At 41.8% G+C, this 18,909-nt stretch overlaps 1 protein-coding gene and 1 long non-coding RNA gene across 5 annotated transcripts; one reads left to right on the forward strand and one right to left on the reverse strand.

The window, feature by feature from the left end:
• Positions 1–2,683: 2,683 nt before the first annotated feature.
• lrrc71 (leucine rich repeat containing 71) lies at positions 2,684–18,219 on the reverse strand. Of its 4 annotated transcripts, none has more exons than XM_036971555.2 (17): positions 18,053–18,219; positions 17,293–17,331; positions 16,856–16,990; positions 15,994–16,113; positions 15,607–15,682; positions 15,300–15,374; positions 13,639–13,707; positions 13,388–13,547; positions 13,186–13,269; positions 12,882–12,956; positions 12,393–12,497; positions 9,277–9,364; positions 9,114–9,193; positions 8,987–9,013; positions 6,777–6,888; positions 3,353–3,444; positions 2,684–3,161 (listed from the first exon to the last, which is right to left on the reverse strand). In XM_036971555.2, the coding sequence occupies exons 1-17, from the start codon at positions 18,108–18,110 to the stop codon at positions 3,039–3,041; spliced, it is 1,518 nt and encodes a 505-aa protein (XP_036827450.1). In that variant the 5' UTR covers positions 18,111–18,219; the 3' UTR covers positions 2,684–3,038. The 4 variants fall into 4 exon arrangements, with proteins under 4 accessions (XP_036827450.1, XP_090084384.1, XP_036827449.1 ...); XM_090228258.1 differs by having other exon boundaries at positions 17,177–17,331; positions 18,053–18,139; XM_036971554.2 differs by lacking the exon at positions 18,053–18,219 and adding an exon at positions 17,509–17,953.
• LOC149970300 (uncharacterized) lies at positions 4,022–9,397 on the forward strand. The gene is made up of 2 exons (XR_016493682.1): positions 4,022–4,549; positions 5,324–9,397. It is a non-coding gene; the product is annotated as an uncharacterized LOC149970300 (long non-coding RNA).
• Positions 18,220–18,909: the final 690 nt, after the last annotated feature.

Here is an 18,909-nt window from a genome sequence, read left to right on the forward strand (position 1 = left end):
CAAGGCACTCTATATTGCACTGTTCATCGCCAAAGCCAACACTTCCTTTGGCCGCCTTTCCTTCCAGTTCTTTGCTGCCAATGACTGGAACGAATTGCAAATATCTCTGAAGCTGGAGTCTTATCTCCCTCTCTAACTTTAAGCATCAGCTGTCAGAGGAGCTTACTGATCACTGTACCTGTACACAGCCAATCTGTAAATAGCACACCATCCCCATATTATTACTTACACTCTTGCTCTTTAGCACCCCAGTATCTCTACTTGCACATCATCATCTGCACATCTATCACTCCAGTATTAATGCTACATTGCTATTATTTTCACCTCCCTACTCTTCTGCACACACTGTACATCGATTTCTCTATGTTGGTGTTATTGATTGCATGTGTAACTCTGTGTTTTTGTCGCTTTGCTTTATCTTGGCCAGGTCGCAGTTGTAAATAAAACTTGTTCTTAACCTGCCTACCTGGTTAAATAAAGGTGAAATTTATATATTTTTTAAAGGCCCTAATCTATGGATTTCACATGACTGAGAATATAGATACCTTTAAAAAAAAAGAAGGGGTGTGGATCAGAAAACCAGTCAGTATCTGGTGTGTCACCATTTGTCTCATGTGACACACCCTTCGCATAGAATTGATCAGGCTGTTGATTGTGACCTGTGGAATGTTGTCCCACTCCTCTTCAATGGATGTGCTAAGTTGCTGGATATTGGCAGGAACTGGAACACGCTATCGTACATGTCTGTCCAGAGCAAACATGCTCAATGTGGGACATTTTCAGCTTCCAGTAACTGTACAGATCCTTGCAACTTGGGGCCATGCAATATGCTGAAGCACGAGGTAATGGTAGTGGATGAATGGCCACAACCATAGGCCTCAACTCATCACGGTACCTCTGTGTATTCAAATTGCAATCAATAAAATGCAACTGTGTTTGTTGTCCATCTAACCATACCATAACCCGCCACCATGGGGCACTCTGTTCACAACGTTGATATCAGCAAACCGCTCGCCCACAAAATGCCATACACATTGTCTGCCATCTGCCCCGTACAGTTGAAACCAGGATAATTCTGTGAAGAACACACTTCTCCAGGGTGCCAGTAGCCATCGAATGTGAGCGTTTGCCCATCCTAGTCGGTCACGACGCCAAACTGCAGTCAGGTCAAGACCCTGGTGAGGACAATGAGCACGCAGATGTGCATGAGACAGTTTGCACAGAAATGTTTTGGTTGTGCAAACCCAGTTTCATCAGCTTTCCAGGTGGCTGGTCTCAGACGATCCCACAGGAGAAGAAGCCAGATAATGGAGGTCATAGGGTGGTGAACAAGATGGTGGTCTCCGTTTTGCTTTACGGCCCCAAGTGTCAGGGGACTCGTCTAGTCTGTACTGTCGATGTGCCAACTTGGATTCTGTTGGCAAAGGAGAAATGCTCACTAACAGGGATGTAAACCAATTTGTGCACAACATTTGAGAGAAATAAGCTTTTTGTGTGTATGGATAATTTCTGGGATCTTTTATTTCAGTTTATGAAACATGGAACTAACACTTTCCATGTGGCGTTTTAAATTTTTCTTCAGTGTAGTTCGTAGGTCCAACCGTTTGGACGCTACAGACGGTTTCCTGAGAATACCTATTTTTGGGATGTCTCATGGTCTGACAAACACCACTCTAGTTCTGCCGCCTTTCACCGCAGATGTGGAAGTGCGACGTAGGCGGTGGACGCATCCAAAGCATCTCCAGCTTAAATTGACGGATTTCTAATGGGATGTTACTTAGATGGGATGGGATGTTACTTAGATTAACTAAGGTCCAGGGGTCCGCTCTCAATCTTTCCGCTCTCAATCTTTCAATCACCCACGTTCAATCACCCACGTGCTCCTAAAAACCAATGAGGAGAGGCGGGACTTGCAGCGTGTTAAATGTCACAAATAGAACGGGGAAATGGGGAAAATGGCAAAATGCCGGTCTCCACTCAACATTCTCCCCCCAAGCAGACTTGGGTAGAGGTGGATCATCTTCCTCTGGTTTCAGACAATATGCTGGCTAAATAATCAACTACCAACTTTTGTATTGAAGCTGCTGATGCTTTGATAAACTCCTGACTAGCTAATTGGAGTATTACTGTTATCAAAAGGGAGCTAATGGGTTTGAATGACCTTAACGTCGATTCAGCCCCTTTTTTATACAGTTTAAAAAACGTAACATCACGGTAACACAATACTGTCATCATAACCCCAATTTAATGATGCAACAATTCACTTTTTTTTTTTTTTTTTACATTGTTTGCCTGGGTGTCGCGCTGGATGGAGCTGAACGTTGACACATCAGGTGCTGAGAGTGTAAAAGAGTACCAGGGATGTCCCCATCCCATCCATTGCAGCTCATTTAAAGTTTAACTAGCAGCTAACAGAGGCATGAAATAAATGTTGTCCAATGTGCCTTCACAAATTTTTCTTGAAATGCATTCACCAGTAGAGACTCGTTTTCACATCCTGGTGCGTGCTGGCACCTTTCAAGTGACAACTAAAAAGTATGTAAAACAGATCGCTATTTTTGTGCTTTGTTTGGCTTGGTATCGTAAATGTTTTAACTAAATCAGGAGCTTGCTGATATACAAAGACATTTGAATGGAATTCATAAACTACAATGCATCCAATGTGCAAACAAGGATCCCTGACTGCATCCTGATTCCTACAACTGTTTATTTTCAGAGTTAAAGATTTCACCTCTTATGAAGTGAACAGTTGTGGAGGTGTGTAGTATTTCATGTCATTGTTTTTGTTTATTGATTGGACTAGAGTAGACAAGTGACACGTGGAAATATAAATGGGGCACTAGCAGGAAAAACATCAATTTGTAATTCAAATTGAGAAACAAATTGGTAGCCTGGGTACCAGACCTGCTATCATGCCAGTTATTGTCATATGCCAAACAAGGAGTGGCAAGGTGTGGAATGATAGCACAAATTGGTTCTGGTACCCACGATAACAAAATGGGTAGGGGAGTTAAGATTTTCACTCTGCTATCTATAGTTTATGCTGCCTGCCCCTGTTCGTCATCTACTTGAGCAGAGGCCGTTTTGTTGAGAGGATCCCTGAGTGACATCAGTTCTTTTATCTTGAGGAAGGAATCACAGTCTGGAGGGAAGCGGTTTCTCTGTAGAAAAAAAAAAGAAAAGAGAAGTGGACTGGGGTCACATTCAGTGTTCAGGACACTGACAACAGGAGTAATTAAGTTGTTTAATTATACAAATCTTCAAGCTTTTGAACCAGCAACAAACACACAAAAAAAGCAGATCAATGCACCACACACACACACACGGAAGAGCTTGAATAGACAAGACTCACATTGAGACAGAGACGAAGCAGACCTCCCCCTTCAGTCTGCGCCCCCACTGAGGACAGGAAGAGGAGCAGCGACTGCTCTGAAAGCCTGTTGCCTACATCCCAATACAAAGACGATTCAAGTCAATGTAAAAAATAAAAAAAATCTTCCTCACTTCAACATCACATTATAATTGCAGCAAAAAAAATCTTCCAATGTCACAACTACAGCAGTTATTCCCATGTGATGAAAGCTACCTTCACTGAGGATGTTGTTAGTATGTCCCAAATGGCATCATATTCCCTATAAAGTGCTTTACTTTTGACCAGGATCCATAGGGCTCTGGTAAAATGTACCCATTGGGCTCTGGTCAAAAGTAGTAGGGTGTAATTATGGACGCAACCTGTGTTGTGAAAGTGGCAGAGGTGGGATCAAGTCACTATTATTAGAGTCACAAGGTTTGAGTCTCTAGTCAAGTCCAAGTCCTGCATTCTAAGAGCAAGTGAAGTCGAGTCAAGTAAAATTAAATCTAGACTTGTAGTTGAACCAGTCATTACACATCTTTATTTATTGAGGCTACAGACAACTGTTTTCACTAGTCTGCAGCACGTTTTGGGAAAAAAAGGGAATTGTTGTGTGGCCGATGTGAAATGGCTAGATAGTTAGGGGTGGTGCGCGCTAATAGTGTTTCGGTTGGTGACGTCACTCACTCTGAGACCTAGAAGTAGTTGTTCCCCTTGTTCGGCTTTTGTGGCGCGATTCTTCGTGAGTGACTGTGGTTGATGTGTGCAGAGGGTCCCTGGTTCGAGCCCAGGTTGGGGCGAGGAGAGGGACGGAAGCTATACGGTTACAGTTGCCTCTAGTTGTGTTGTTGTCCAGCTAGCTAAAATGTTCCCTTTCCTAAATATGCCATGGATGGAGATATGAATTTGGACTTAATTCTCTTACTGGCCAATGATTACAACAGTCATTCTGACCCAACCATGAATTCATACATTCTTCATCTGGCCGGAGAGGATGTAAGTTCAATATGTAGAAGGCTAATGTTAGCTAGCTGGCTAATTGTTGCCCATGATAGGAAGTTAGTCTAGCGAGCAAGCATTTTAGCCAGGTAGCCTAGGACAACAAAAACTAAAAGCGTATACTGTATGACAGAGTCACAGACCGTTTCGGCAACATGAAAGACAGGAGGATGGCATTGGCATTTCTCTACAAGTAGGGTGAGTCCACATGTTTTTTCTACTTACTGATTTTACCCACGCACTGCTACCGACACACTGAGGTTCGCACACTCCTATTACGGTACACACAACCACAATGTCTGTATCAGAGGCTATTGCCCATGTATATTTGGTAAATCTGCTTGTATATTTTGTATGATATGGCGCTTTCACCATTGGAGAGCACTTTGTTCTCTTGTTGAAATGGTTGCTGTTGACAAACACACGAAACCATATTTAATTAAATTAACAGAATTTCTACGTCATGAGTCTTGTGCACATGAAAGTTCGCAATGAACATCGTGCCCACTCGGAAGGTAAGAAATGGTACATGAAAACATGAAACAGAAATGTCCAAGTGTTTCAATAAACAGTACAGGGATGGAATGTTGAAACGCTAGCAATTATTTTAGGATTAGATGGGATATATACACTGAACAAAAATATGAAACGCAACATGTTAAGTGTTCGTTTCATGAGATTAAATAAAAGATACCGAAATGTTCCATACGCAAATGTGTTTACATCAATGTTAGTAAGCATTTCTCCTTTGCCAAGATAATCCATCCACCTGACAGGTGTGCCATATCAAGCTGATTAAACAGCATGGACAATAAAAGTCCACCCTAAAATGTACAGTTTCGTCACACAACCCAATTTCACAGATGTGTCCAGTTTTGAGGGAGCGTACAATTGGCATGCTGACTGCAGGTATGTCCAACAGAGCTGTTGTCAGAGAAATGAATGTTAATGCCGCCTCCATTGTCGTTTTAGAGAATTTGGCAGTATGTCCAACCAGCCTCACAACCTCAGACCATGTTTAACCACGCCAGCCCAGGACCTCCACAACCGGCTTCTTCACCTGCGGGATCGTCTCAGACCAGCCACCCATCCAGCTGATGAAACTGTGGTTTTGCACAACCAAAGGAATTCTGCACAAACTGTCAAATAACTCGTTGTAACTCGATGACCACTGGCACGCTGGAGAAGTGTGCTCTTCTTGGATGAATCCCGGCTTCAACTGTACTGGGCAGACGGCGTGTACAGCATCATGTGGACAAGCGGTTTGCTGATCTCAACATTGTGAACAGAGTGCCCCATAGTGGGGTTATGGTATGGGCAGGCATAAGCTACGGACAACAAACACAATTGCATTTTATCGATGACAATTTGAATGCACAAAGATACTGTGATGAGATCCTGAAGTCTATTGTCGTGCCATCTGCTGCCATCACCTCATGTTTCTGCATGATAATGCACGTCCCCATGTCTCAAAGATCTGTACACAATTCCTGGAAGCTGAAAATGTCCCAGTTCTTCCATGGCCTGCATATTCACCAGACATGTCACCCATTAAGCATTTTTTGGATGCTTCTCACAGCAATTGAAGAGTGGGACAACATTCCACATGCCAGAATCAACTCTATGCGAAGGAGATGTGTCGTGCTGTGACATCTCACACTAGATACTGACTGGTTTTCTGATCCACGCCCCTACATATTTTAAGATATCTGTGACCAACAGATCCATATCTGTATTCCCAGTCATGCGAAATCCATAGATTAGGGCCTAATGAATTTATTTCAATTGACTAATTTCCTTATATGGACTGTAACTCTAAAATGTTTGAAATTGTTACATGTTGCGTTTATTTTTGTCCAGTATAGATTTACCACATATGCATTTAAATGTGTGAAAGTAACAGCAAACATTTCAACAAGAGAACAAAGCTCTCTCCACTGGCAGGTGTTTGGAGAGAACAAGTGGATAGACCATTTTTAGAGCTGAATATTTATTTATTATGGCAATCCTGTCTCCTTACATTTTGACATTTGCGCTGCACCCGATCCTATTGCTGTACATCAAATCAGTAATCTGTTCACTAGCTCTCCCGCCCTGTGTTGATAATTTGCTGATCCAATCAGTGACAAGTGTGCATTTCTCTAGCCAATCTGTTGCATGTTTTTTTTGCAAGGGCAATGCTGCGGCTACTGTCTCTGGCTGCGTGGGAGACTCTGTGCCGCAGAGTGACAAAACATTACAAAAACCTGGCCAGATCATTTCAAGTCTCAAGTCAAAGTCAAGTCCCGCGTCTTGAGGCTCATGAAAGTCCAAATCAAGTCGCAAGTTATTTTCTATCAAGTTGAGTCTCAAGTCATCAAAGTTGTGACTGGAGTCAAACTCGAGTCCAAGTAATGTGTCTCTGGGAATTGGTGGGGAATCTGACCTGCTAGGTTGAGGGAGGTGAGGGCTGTGTTCCCAGGCAGAATTACTCGGCCTCCAGTGTGTTGCACTCCCGGCTCCAGCAGGGGGCTCACTGTCTCAACCAACTCTGCTGACTGGTGGAGGGAAACTGGATTAAAAATCTGAGTTGTGTGTCATATTGCACCTTATTCATTTTATAGTGTGCTACTTTTGATCAGGGCAAAAGTAGTGCACTATGAAGGGAATAGGGTGCTATTTGGGATGCAACGCAGTATCAAAATATTGATGGAGTTTGATTGGACATATAGTGGTAATAATGCTTTAACAGTTGTTAGTTTTATGTACATCATACAGTGCATTAGGAAAGTATTTAGACCTCTTCACCTTTTCCACATGTTGTTACGTTACAGCCTTATTCTGAAATTGATAAAATATCCCCCCCCCTCAATCTACACACAATACCCCATAATGACAAAGTGAAAACCGGTTTAGACATTTTAGCTAAGCTATTAAAATTAAATAACAGAAATACCTTATTTACATAAGTATTCAGACCCTTTGCTATGAGACTCAAATTTAGCTCAGGTGCATTCTCTTTCCATTGATCATCCTTGAGATGTTTCTACAACTTGGATTCCACCTGTGGTAAATTCAGTTGATTGGACATGATTTGGAAAGGCACACACCTGTCTATGTAAGGTCCCACAGTTCACAGTGCATGTCAGAGCAAAAACCAAGCCATGAGGTCAAAGGAATTGTCCGTAGAGCTCATAGACAGGATTGAGTTGAGGCACAGATCTGGGTAAGGGTACCAAAATATTCCTGCAGCATTGTAAGTCCTCAATAACTCTTCCTAGAGCTGGCCACACTGAACAATCGGGGGAGAATGGCCTTGGTAGGTGAGGTGACCAAGAGCCAGATGTTCACTCTGACAGAGCTCTAGTTCCTCTGTGGAGATGGGAGAACCTTCCAGCACTCCACCAATCAGGCCTTTAGGGTAGAGTGGCTAGATGGAAGCCACTCCTCAGTAAAAGGAACATGACAGCCCGCTTGGATTTTGCCAAAAGGATCCTAAAGGACTCTGACCATGAGAAACTGATCTACAAAAAGAGTCAACAGACTGTACTTTCTCAAAAAGCTGGGATCTTTTAATGTTAATTGTACTATACTGACTCTGTTTTACAAATCTTTCATTGAGTTTTCACTTTTTGTATTGTTTGCTGGTTTGGCAATTCTACTGTCAGCCAGAGAAATATGCTGAGAAGGATTATCACCACATCAAGCAAGGTACTTGGAGTCAAACAGACAGGCCTGGATGAGAACTTTAAGGTCATAGCCCTCCGCAAGGCTCACAAAATCATTTTAGACCCAAGTCACCCCCTGTACCCGGACTTTGAACTACTCCCCTCTGGGCGCAGGTATAGTGCATCCCTCGGAAGGAAAAACAGAACTAGACAATTTGTGCCAGGTGTGATATTCCTCCTAAATAGCTCGGGCTAATGTGCCTATCCACCGAGTAAGGCCAGCAGGCTAGTCTCTTTTTAATGGTATGTAACTTATGAAAGTTGTATTGTCAATTTGTTTTGTACATGACACTGCAACAAAATTTCCCCATGGGGACAAAGTCAGTAAAGAAACAAGATTCTCTGGTCTGATGAAACCAAGATTTAACTATTTGGCCTGAATGCCAAGTGTCACATCTGGAGGAAACCTGGCACTATCCCTACGGTGAAGCATGGTGGTGGCAGCATCATGCTGTGGGGATGTTTTTCAGCAGCAGGGATTGGGAGAGTAGTCAGGATCGAGGGAAAGATGAAAGAAGCAACGTACAGAGAGGTCCTTGATGAAAACCTTCTCCAGTGCGCTCAGGAATTCAGACCTGGGCGAAGGTTCACATTCCAAGGTGTCTCAACAAAGTACTGAGTAAAGGATCTGAAAACATATGTCAATTGTGATATTTCAGTTTTTTTTAAACCTGTTTTTGCTTTGTCATTATGGGGTATTGTGTGTAGATTGAGGGGGAAAAACAATTTAATAAATCTTAGAGTAAGGCTGTAATGTAACAAAGTGGAAAAAGTCAAGGGGTCTGAATACTTTCCGAATGCACTGTATATCCACCAAATCCAGACATTGTGCATTTCAGTCTAAGCGTTTTCTCTTTGAAAAGAAACACTAACATGGTGTCATCTGTGAGACAAACTGCAATGTACACATACACCCAAACAAACACACCTTATTCTGTGTAGCATTGGCCTTCTCCTGCAGAAAGAAACAGAGGGACATGAGCTGTCCACAATGTACATATTTCAAAGGGGATACAATGCATTTAACCTGAGTCTAACAGGGTCTCTATTGGTACCTCTTGATCCAACACAGATGGGCGCTTCTCTTTACCCCCTGACTTTCCCCCCTTACCCCGGGGCAACTTGGTGTCAGAGGCTGAAAGAGGGAACAAGAAAAACTAAGGTATAGAAAAGAGAGAAATATTATGGTTATCATAAGTGTTTATGACAATGCTTTACCTTTTCTGGCCAACTTTGGTTCCTCTTTCTTTCCTGCTACCCCTCCTGTCTGGTTTGCTGCTGGCTTCTCATCCTTTTTGGCTGTGTCCTAAAAACAAATAAATAAAGTGATTAATCTGAATATGAAGGAACCTTTTTTTTCCTGTGTGTTTATGAAAGAGATCATACTGTATGGGTGGTTTCCCTGAGACAGATTAAGCCTAGAACAGCGTTTCCCAAACTTGGGGTCGCGACCAACGGTGGGGGTCATCTGATTTTAAAATATATATACGTTACCTTTATTTTAACAGTGAAGACATATTGAGACCTAGGTCTCAATTACAAATGCGCCTTGTGGATTCGTAAAGTATTCAGACCCCTGAACTTTTTCCACATTTTGTTACGTTACAGCCTTATTCTAAAATGTATTAAATCGTTTTTTTCTGCTCATCAATCTACACACGATATCCTATAATGACAAAGCAAAAACAGGTTTTTAGAAATTGTTGCAAATGTATAAAAAATAACCTTGAAATAACACATTTACGTAAGTATTTGGACCCTTTACTGAGTACTTTGTTGAAGCCCCTTTGGCAGTGATTACAGCCTCGTCTTCTTGGGTATGACGCTACAAGCTTGGCACAACTGTATTTGGGGAGTTTCTCTATTTTCTGCAGATCCTCAAGCTCTGTCAGGTTCGATGGGGAGCGTCACTGCACAGCTATTTTCAGGTCTCTCCAGAGATGTTCGATCGGGTTCAAGTCCGGGCTCTGGCTGGGCCACTCAAGGACATTCGGAGACTTGCCCGAAGCCACTCCTGCGTTGTCTTGGCTGTGTGCTTAGGGTCGTTGTCCTGTTGGAAGGTGAACCTTCGCCCCAGTCTGAGGTCCTAAGCAGGTTTTCATCAAAGAGCTCTCTATACTTTGCTCTGTTCACCATTCCCTCGATCCTTAGTCTCCCAGTCCCTGCCCCTCAAAAACATCCCCACAGCATTGATGCTGCCACCACCATGCTTCACCGTAGGGATGGTGCCAGGTTTTCTCCAGACGTGACGCTTGGCATTCAGGCCAAAGAGTTAAAACTTGGTTTCATCATACCAGAGAATGTTGTTTCTCGTGGTCAGAGTCCTTTAGATGCCTTGTGGCAAACTCCATGCGGGCTGTCATGTGCCTTTTACTGAGGAGTGACTTCTCAGTAAAAGCGCAGTTGAGATGGTTGTCCTTCTGGAAGGTTCTCCCATCTCCAGAGAGGAACTCCGGAGCTCTGTCAGTGACCATTGTGGTCATCTCCCTGACCAAGGAAACTTCTCCCTCGATTGCTCAGTTTGGCTGGGCGGCCAGCTCTTGGAAGAGTCTTGGTGGTTCCAGACTCCTCCATTTAAAAATGATGGAGGCCACTGTGTTCTTGTGGACCTTCAATGCTTCAGATATTTTTTTGGTACCCTTCCCCAGATCTGTGCCTCGACATGGCCTCATGGCTTTGTTTTTGCAATGACATGCACTGTCAACTGTGAGACCTTATATAGTCAGACAGGCATGTGCCTTTCCAAAACATGTCCAATCAATTGACTTTACCACAGGTGGACTCCAAGTTATAGAAACAGCTCAAGGATGATCAATGGAAACAGGATGCGCCTGAGCTCAATTTCAAGTCTCATAGCAAAGGGTCTGAATACTTATGTTAAATAAGGTATTTCTGTTGTTTTTTTGTACATTTGCAAACATTTCTAAAAACCTGTTTTCGCTTTGTCATTATGAGGTATTTATTGTGTGTAGATTGAGGAATATAAATCATCTAATCCATTTTAGAATAAGGCTGTAACAAAACAAAATGTGGAAAAAGTGAAGAGGTCTGAATACACTGTACACCACTTAAATTATCTCCCTCTCCCCTTCCTTCCTTCAAATGTGGCTCTAACTTTTGAAGCTATACGCTACAGATGACTGCCGAAATAAATGAAACACCAACATAAAGTGTCTCAGTATGTGTGGGGCCAACATGAACCAGAACAGCTTCAATGTGCCTTGGCATAGATTCTACAAGTGTCTGGAACTCTATTGGAGGGATGCGACACCATTCTTCCATGAAAAAGTCAATAATTTGGTGTTTTGTTGATGTGGTGGAAAACACCGTCTCAGGCACCACTCCATAATCTCCCAATCGGGTTGAGATCTAGTGACTGACACACACACTTTTACACCCTATGCTCCATTGAGACCCCTCCTTTAAAAAGTCACAGATCTCTTCTAGTCATGGTAGCCAAAATAATGGGCAACTGGGTAGTTTTATACATGACCCTAAGCATGATGGGATGTTAATTGCTTAATTAACTCAGGAACCACACATGTAGAAGCACCTACTTTCAATATACTTTGTATCCCTCATTTAGTAAAGCATTTCCTTTATTTTTGCAGTTACCTGGTTTAGGAACCCATTCCTGAAAGCTAAAGTCGTCTGCCACTGCTCTGACGTTGCTGACGCATGCCAGATCTTAAAACGCCTGGATAGCTATTTTACGTATCAGTTGACCACGTCATGTTATAGAAATCTGGTGCCCGACGGCACAGTCGATGACGTGGCACACATAGGGCTGTGGTGGTCACTAATGACCAGCAGCAACATCAGTGCCTGGAGAAGCCTAATTACCATGACTAAATGGTCATGTGGAATTTGACTGCCTTCATGACTCGTGACTGCCGGTGTGGCGGTAATACGGTCATCGCAACAGCCTTAGGCACACAACCATTGCTTGATGCATTCATCGTCGCCGCAGGGGAACCCGACCTAAGACTCTCAGGAACACATTTTTATTGTCTGTTTCCCTCTACAATGCTCAATGCTCACAGGGTTCATTAGAAAGAACAGGACCAGGCACCAAATTCAAAACAATGATGGTGTTCTTTTCTACATAGAAGATCATTTCCAATTTTTGCCTGATGATCTGAACTTCCCAATATCTTTCTGATGCAATTCAGTCACTTCAAACCATAATTGTTTTAGATTTAAGTACTGTCAGACAGATTTGTAATAGGGTCACAAGCCCAAAATGTTTGGGAACCCCTTTCCTAGACCATGCCTTAGTCTAGGACTAGGCTTAGTCAGTGTCTGGGAAACTAGCCCAGAGTTCTGGTAGGTACTTTTTTCTTGGAGGCAACCTTGGCTCCTTTGCTGACGTTGCGCTCCAGTGAGGAGCTGCTGGGGATGGAGAGAGGTCGTTCACACTTGGAGTCAGCATGAGAGGGCTGGGAAGACAGAGAGAGAAAACAGGATCAGATTAGTGTGCGTGCAGTTTAGTTTGAGTTAGTGTGTAGCTATTGGTGTGTTATTCTTCTATAGAAGTGTGTAGGTGTGTGTGTGTGTGTGTGTGTGTGTGGCTTGGGATGGTCTAGCGGTCTAAGCCGCTGCCTCCAGAATACATATCCCAGTGAGAGCGTGGGTTTAAATCCGGCACACTGCTTTTCTAGCAGACTCTCTCTCTCTTCCTACCTTTCCTGTCAGTATTTTATTGTTCTATCTAATACAAACAATATGAGAGGCAAATATATAAAAAGAAGTGGGACTGCCCCAGTCCTAAAAAAAAAATGAATTTAAGAAAAGTAGTGTGTAGGTGTGCTTTCCGCTCTCACCGACTGGTCTCTTCTGAGCAGCAGCCTCCTCCTCTCAACAACCTCATCATGGGTCAGAGAAAAGGGACCCAGCACCTAAGGAACCCACACAGAGAGAGAGAGAGATCATTGGGAGGGTAAAGATACAAAAAAAGACTTGGATCCCAAATGGCATCCTATTCCCTATGTAGTGCACTACTTCAAACCAGGCCCATAGGGAATGCACTATTTAAGGAATGGAGTGCCATTTGTTATACATCCTTTGAAAACTCTTAGTTTAGTTTATTTTTAAAGGGGAATCATTTGTAAGCGGTTAAGTACCCACCTCTGCCAGACGAGAGGCTCCTGTGTCTCCAATATGATTATTGGCCAGAGAGAGACACAGCAAAGAGCGATTCAGACGCAAACCCTGGTAGCAAAAATAGGGGAGAAAGAAGTTGATACAACAAATATCTGCCACATTTCTACAATAGTGGGGTACATTTTTTACATTTGACTAATTTAGCAGATGCTCTCATCCAGAGTACCTGTGCTATATGAGCAGCACCCGCATCACCAATGGAATTGAAGGCCAGATTGAGTGACAGAAGATTATTGTTGGCAGTCTGGGCTGTAGCGAGGGCTGAGCCAATCAGGCGAGCTCCCTCCTCGCCAATCCGGTTATTACGCAGTGATACATGAGTAAGCCTGTATTGCAGTGATACATCATCATTGAAATGTGTGTGTGTAAGCATGATTGAAAAAAATATATAATAATAAATTAAAAACAGGAACTCACATACTGTCTTCAGATATAAGGAGGTGATAACTCTGCTCTGGTAGTGGGTTTCCCTCCAAAACCACAGTCCTGACCGAGAGACAGAGAACATGAGAAGTTCAGGGGCCGAGTGTATCAAGCGTCTCAGAGTACGAGCGCTGCCTGAAGATCAGGTCCCTACTGTCCATGTAATCTTATCATTGTAATCTAAAAAGTAAAACTAATCCTAAATCAGCACTACTCCGAGACGCTTGATTAATACGGGCCCAGATATTCTTTCATTATACTCTGCATATCTCCATGACACAGGTAGTGAAGCACATTCAAAAAAAATAGGTACGGTGCATTCAGGAAGTATTCACACCCTTTGACTTTTTCCACTTTACAGCCTGAATTTAATATGGATTAAATATATATATATTTTTGGCACTGGCCTACACACAATACCCCATAATGTCAAAGTGCAATTATGTTTATATTTTTTTTTACAAATGAATTAAACATTTAAAACTGAAATGTCTTGAGTCAATAAGTATTCAAGCCCTTTGTTATGGCAAGCCTAAATAAGTTAAAAGAGTAAGTAAAAAAAATTGCTTAAAGTCCCACAATAAGTTGCATGGACTTTGTGCAATAGTGTATTTTAATGACTACCTCATTTCTGTATCCCACGCATACAATTTTGTGTAAGGTGACTTTAAAAATCAGTTAAAGTTTAATGGCTTTGATAGGAGAAAACTGAGGATGGATCAACAACATTGTAGTTACTCCACAATACTAACCTACTTGATAGAGGGAAAATAAGGAAGCCTGCACAGAGTAAAAGTATTCCAAAACATGCATCCTGTTTGCAACAAGGCACTAAAATACTGCAAAAAATGTGGTGAAGCAATTCATTTTTTGTCCTGATTTATATTTGGGGCAAATCTCATACAACACATTACTGAGTACCGCTATCCATATTTTCAATCATAGTGGTGGCTGCATCATGTTATGGGTATGCTTGTAATCGGTAAGAACTGGGGAGTTTTTCAGGATAAAAAAAATAAACTGAATGGAGCTAAGCACAGGCAAATCCTAGAGAAAAAACCTGGTTCAGATCCTGAACCAGAAACACCTGGTTCAGTCTGCTTTCCACCAGAACTGGGAGAATAATTAACCTTTCAGCAGGACAATAGCCTAAAACACAAGGCCAAATCTACACTGGAGTTGCTTACCAAGACGACATTGAATGTTCCTGAGTGGCTGAGTTAAAATTTTGACTTAAATCTAAAGGCCTGAAAATGGTTGTTGATCATTGCTAGACAACCAATTTCACAGAGCTTGAAGAATTTTGAAAAGACTAAATGGGCAAATGTTGCACAATCCAGTTGTGGAAACCTCTTAGAGACTTACCCAGAAAGACTCACAGCTGTAATCACTGCCAAAGGTGCTTCTATAAAGTATTGGCTCAGGGGTGTGAATACTTATGTTAATTAGATATTTCTGTATTTAATATTCAATAAATGTGCTAATATTTCTAAAAACATGTTTTCACTTTGTCATTATGGGGTATTGTATGTAGATGAGTGAGAAATAATACATGTAATACATTTTGAATTCAGTCAGTAACACGATGTGGAATAAGTTAAGGGGTATAATGAATACTTTCTGAAGGCACTGTATATGGTGAATCATCCAATCACCTTAGGTTTGAGCAGAGAGATATTGTATTCTTCAGGGAGGTCAGAGTTCGCCCCGTCAGACCAGCACACCACAGACTGCAACACAGAAGATAATATTGCAAGAGCAATGCCTACCCCCCAAACATTACACTAACAACCAAGTAACAATAAATGTGGGATATTTTGCTCAGTTTCTTCCAGGAAAAGGACATAAGCTGGGGGAAAAAAACATGCCGAACATGCCCAATAGAACTTAGCTTTCCCTTGAGCAAATACTGTGTATCATGAAGTACAAAAAGATGCATCTCAATCTAAATACAGTACTCACTGCAGATTCTGTAGGTTGCTTAGGGCTGGAAGTGTCTTGTTAAGCACTCGAGCCATCAGCTCATCTACCTTCCACCCTACGAAATGACAGAAACAATGGCTCTGACACTTCTTGTTTGCCATTACAAATTATGTTCATACAATAGCACTACATGTTTCTATTTATATTGTTCACTGTGTAAGAGGTGAATATGTAAGAGAAGTGGTACAGTTCAAATGTCAATGTCTCTTGAGAGAAAGCATTATTGTTTTAAAGCAACTCATATCTTTAAATTATTTTTTTCTGTATGTTGTTTACTATCACAACTACACTACATTGTTTACTTTAGGAGTATTCTAATGTTGTTCAGACAGTGAAGGATTATGTTTGGTTCAGTTATGCTCTCACCACACACCCTGACCTCCTTAATACTGCGAGGGTCCTCGCTCTCCAGCTCCACTTGGAGGCGTGGTTTAGGGCACCACGTTGTGGTCGCTATACCAGCACCCATCTGGGACTGGCTCTCCTCTGACGCCACAAGTATGTAAATGATAAACAGCAATAATAAAAAGTGAGACTGAGTCCCAAATGGCACCCTATTCCCTTTATAGTACACTTATGGGCACTGATCAAAAGTAGTACATTATAGGGAATAGGGTGCTATTTGGGACACAACCTGAATGACGATGAGAGAGCTTGGGAATAATGTGTAATGAAATGTGTGCACACAGACACACACAAAATGTATAGCGTAACTAAAATATATAAAGTATGTAGAAAATATAAATGGGCCAATAGTTTTATAATATAATCATTGAGAACAAAAATCCCCAAAATAAAAGCTAGACAGGTATAATTAAAAATTCCAAAAACAATTAATTTAGCAGTACTGATTTTGTTCTTATGTTTGAGCAAAAGTACGCAGCATTAGCCATGGCAAAATGCATAGAATTGATGGGAAATTTGCTTTAACACTGCAAAACAATTATCTCAGCTCCATGGTAGAATATGTAGAATGTGTGTAAATTTGCTTTAAAACTGTAAACATTTCTCTCAGCTTCATGGATAATGTTTTTGAAATGCAGGAAATTGGCTTAAAAAAGCAACAGGTCGACCACGCCCATTGTCACGCCCCCTGCAACGTCCAATACCTAAGCCCCTTTTTGATCTAGAAAAAACCCTGGGCCTAGCAATAGAGAAAGGAGTAAGACATGCGGCTTAGCGCCACAGTTTGGTGGTTAATGTGAATGGCTGGTGGACTGTCATTTACCCATGTTGCCTCTCTCTGTGGTAGGAGTGACAGAGGCTGGGGCTCGTGGGGTTACAGCAGGGATCTCCTTCATGCCCAGAAGAGAACACAACTCAGGGAAGTCCATCTCCAGGCTGCCAGAACACTGATAATCATCTTTTAGAGAGAGGATCAAACCACAGAATGACATCCAGTGATTCCATCTGTCATTATGACTACCCATTCAGTTTTGCAATAGTATGTCACTGTACTGAGGTTATTAAAAACAGGAAGTTCAATCTGCAGCAACAAACAAAATGTTAGGTACAGTACTATATATTTCCCAAAATAGTAAAATCTTACCTGAACCAGTATCTGGGCAACTGAGGTATATCTGGGCAGAGGAGGATGAATATGCCTACTCGTGATATTTATCTTCTCTTCCTCTGCCCAGATAATGTTACTGGTTCAAATCTTACCTATCCTCTGAACTGGACATTTCTCCTGTATATTTAGTCCTAATGGCCAGAGAAAAGGACAAAGAACAGTGAAGGGCTCAGCTATTTAATTAACAACCGAAATATATAACAAAATAAGCCAAACTTCTGCATCTGCACCACGGTCTACGTAAATAGCACTTGTCATTAGAAACTGGACTTGTCAGGCAAGGCTGGGACTGAATTCCTTCATCTTACCAGCAGTTTTCGAAAACTCATCCTCAACGTTACCAGCTGCCTTCTCTTTCACGACTTTCTCAACCCTCTTTTTCATCCTCAAGGTGGTGTAGCTTAGCTAGCTAGTAAGTAAGTACAGTAGGCAGGTGACGTTAGCAAGCTAGCTAGCAAGCTAAAATTCACAGATGTTGACTGTAACTATACTATAGCTACTGTTGTTACAGTCTAACGTTAGTCAAATGAACATTTCATTATAGCCTCCTAAACGAACAAGAGTAATATTTCGCTTGCTATCTAGCGACATATGCTTTTAGCAAGCTGTGTGTGTTTTCTTTCAGTCCAATTTACGCCACTTTCAGTTGTTTTCACTTGGTTGAAACTGCCAGAGCGAACTAGACTGGCGTCATTACTCGTTATCACCATGCCAACCGCCCCTCCTTCCCCAGGGAATTTAATTTATGTATTTCTTTATTTAACCAGGTAGGCAAGTCGAGAACAAGTTATCATTTACAACTGCGACCTGGCCAAGATAATAACTAGGACAACATATTTTACTTGAATTTACCTGCGATGGATTTGGGCACTCTCCTTGTCCTGTTTATGTTCTCTGGACCACAGTTCATATAGTTATTTGATAAACCTGCAGGTAACTGCCAAAATAAAGGAAACACTTGCGTAAACGAGGGATGCCAAGTATATTGAAAGCAGGTGCTTCCATGCAGGTGTGGTTCCCTAAATTATTTAAGCAATTAACACCACCCATCATGCTAAGGCTCATGCATAAAAGTGCCCAGTTGTCCATTATTTTGGTTACCATGGCTAGAATAAAAAAGATCTCACTGACTTTGACAGAGGGGTCTCAAAGGAGCATTAGGGGTTTAAAATGTGTTTGTGTGGTGCTGCGCCTGAGACAGCGGTTTCCACCAGCATCAACAAAACACTAAATTATGTAAATTATCTTGGAAGAATGGTGTTTTATAGAGTTCCAGTTGTAGAATCAATGCCAACGCTTTATATTGATGTTTCCTTTATTTGGGCAGTTACCTCCTAGTTCAGTGGTTCATCCAGCTACATACCAGAAATCAACCAACAGACACGATAACAAAATGATGCAATAAGCCGAAATCAAATTAATGACACGGTGCACAAGTAACAAATAGACGGTTTTGTTACTGTTTGTTACTCGGGCCTCATTGAGTCATTCATTTGATTTGGGTTTATTGCGTCATTCTGTTATCGTGACGTCACTGTTCATATTTTATTTTAGGTAATCTAAGTTTGTTTAAAAATACCTCAAGCCTGCTTATCATTCCTATCTTTTATTTTATTAATTCCAAGCCGTTGGGTGGGGGGGGGGGGGGGGGGGTCTGACATATGGAATTGTTTTAAGATGGTCATACTATGGACCATTTAGCTATTTGC

The sequence above is a fragment of the Oncorhynchus mykiss genome, chromosome 30 (assembly GCF_057628025.1).
Source record: "Oncorhynchus mykiss isolate SJ-2025 chromosome 30, ASM5762802v1, whole genome shotgun sequence".
Taxonomy (NCBI): domain Eukaryota; kingdom Metazoa; phylum Chordata; class Actinopteri; order Salmoniformes; family Salmonidae; genus Oncorhynchus; species Oncorhynchus mykiss.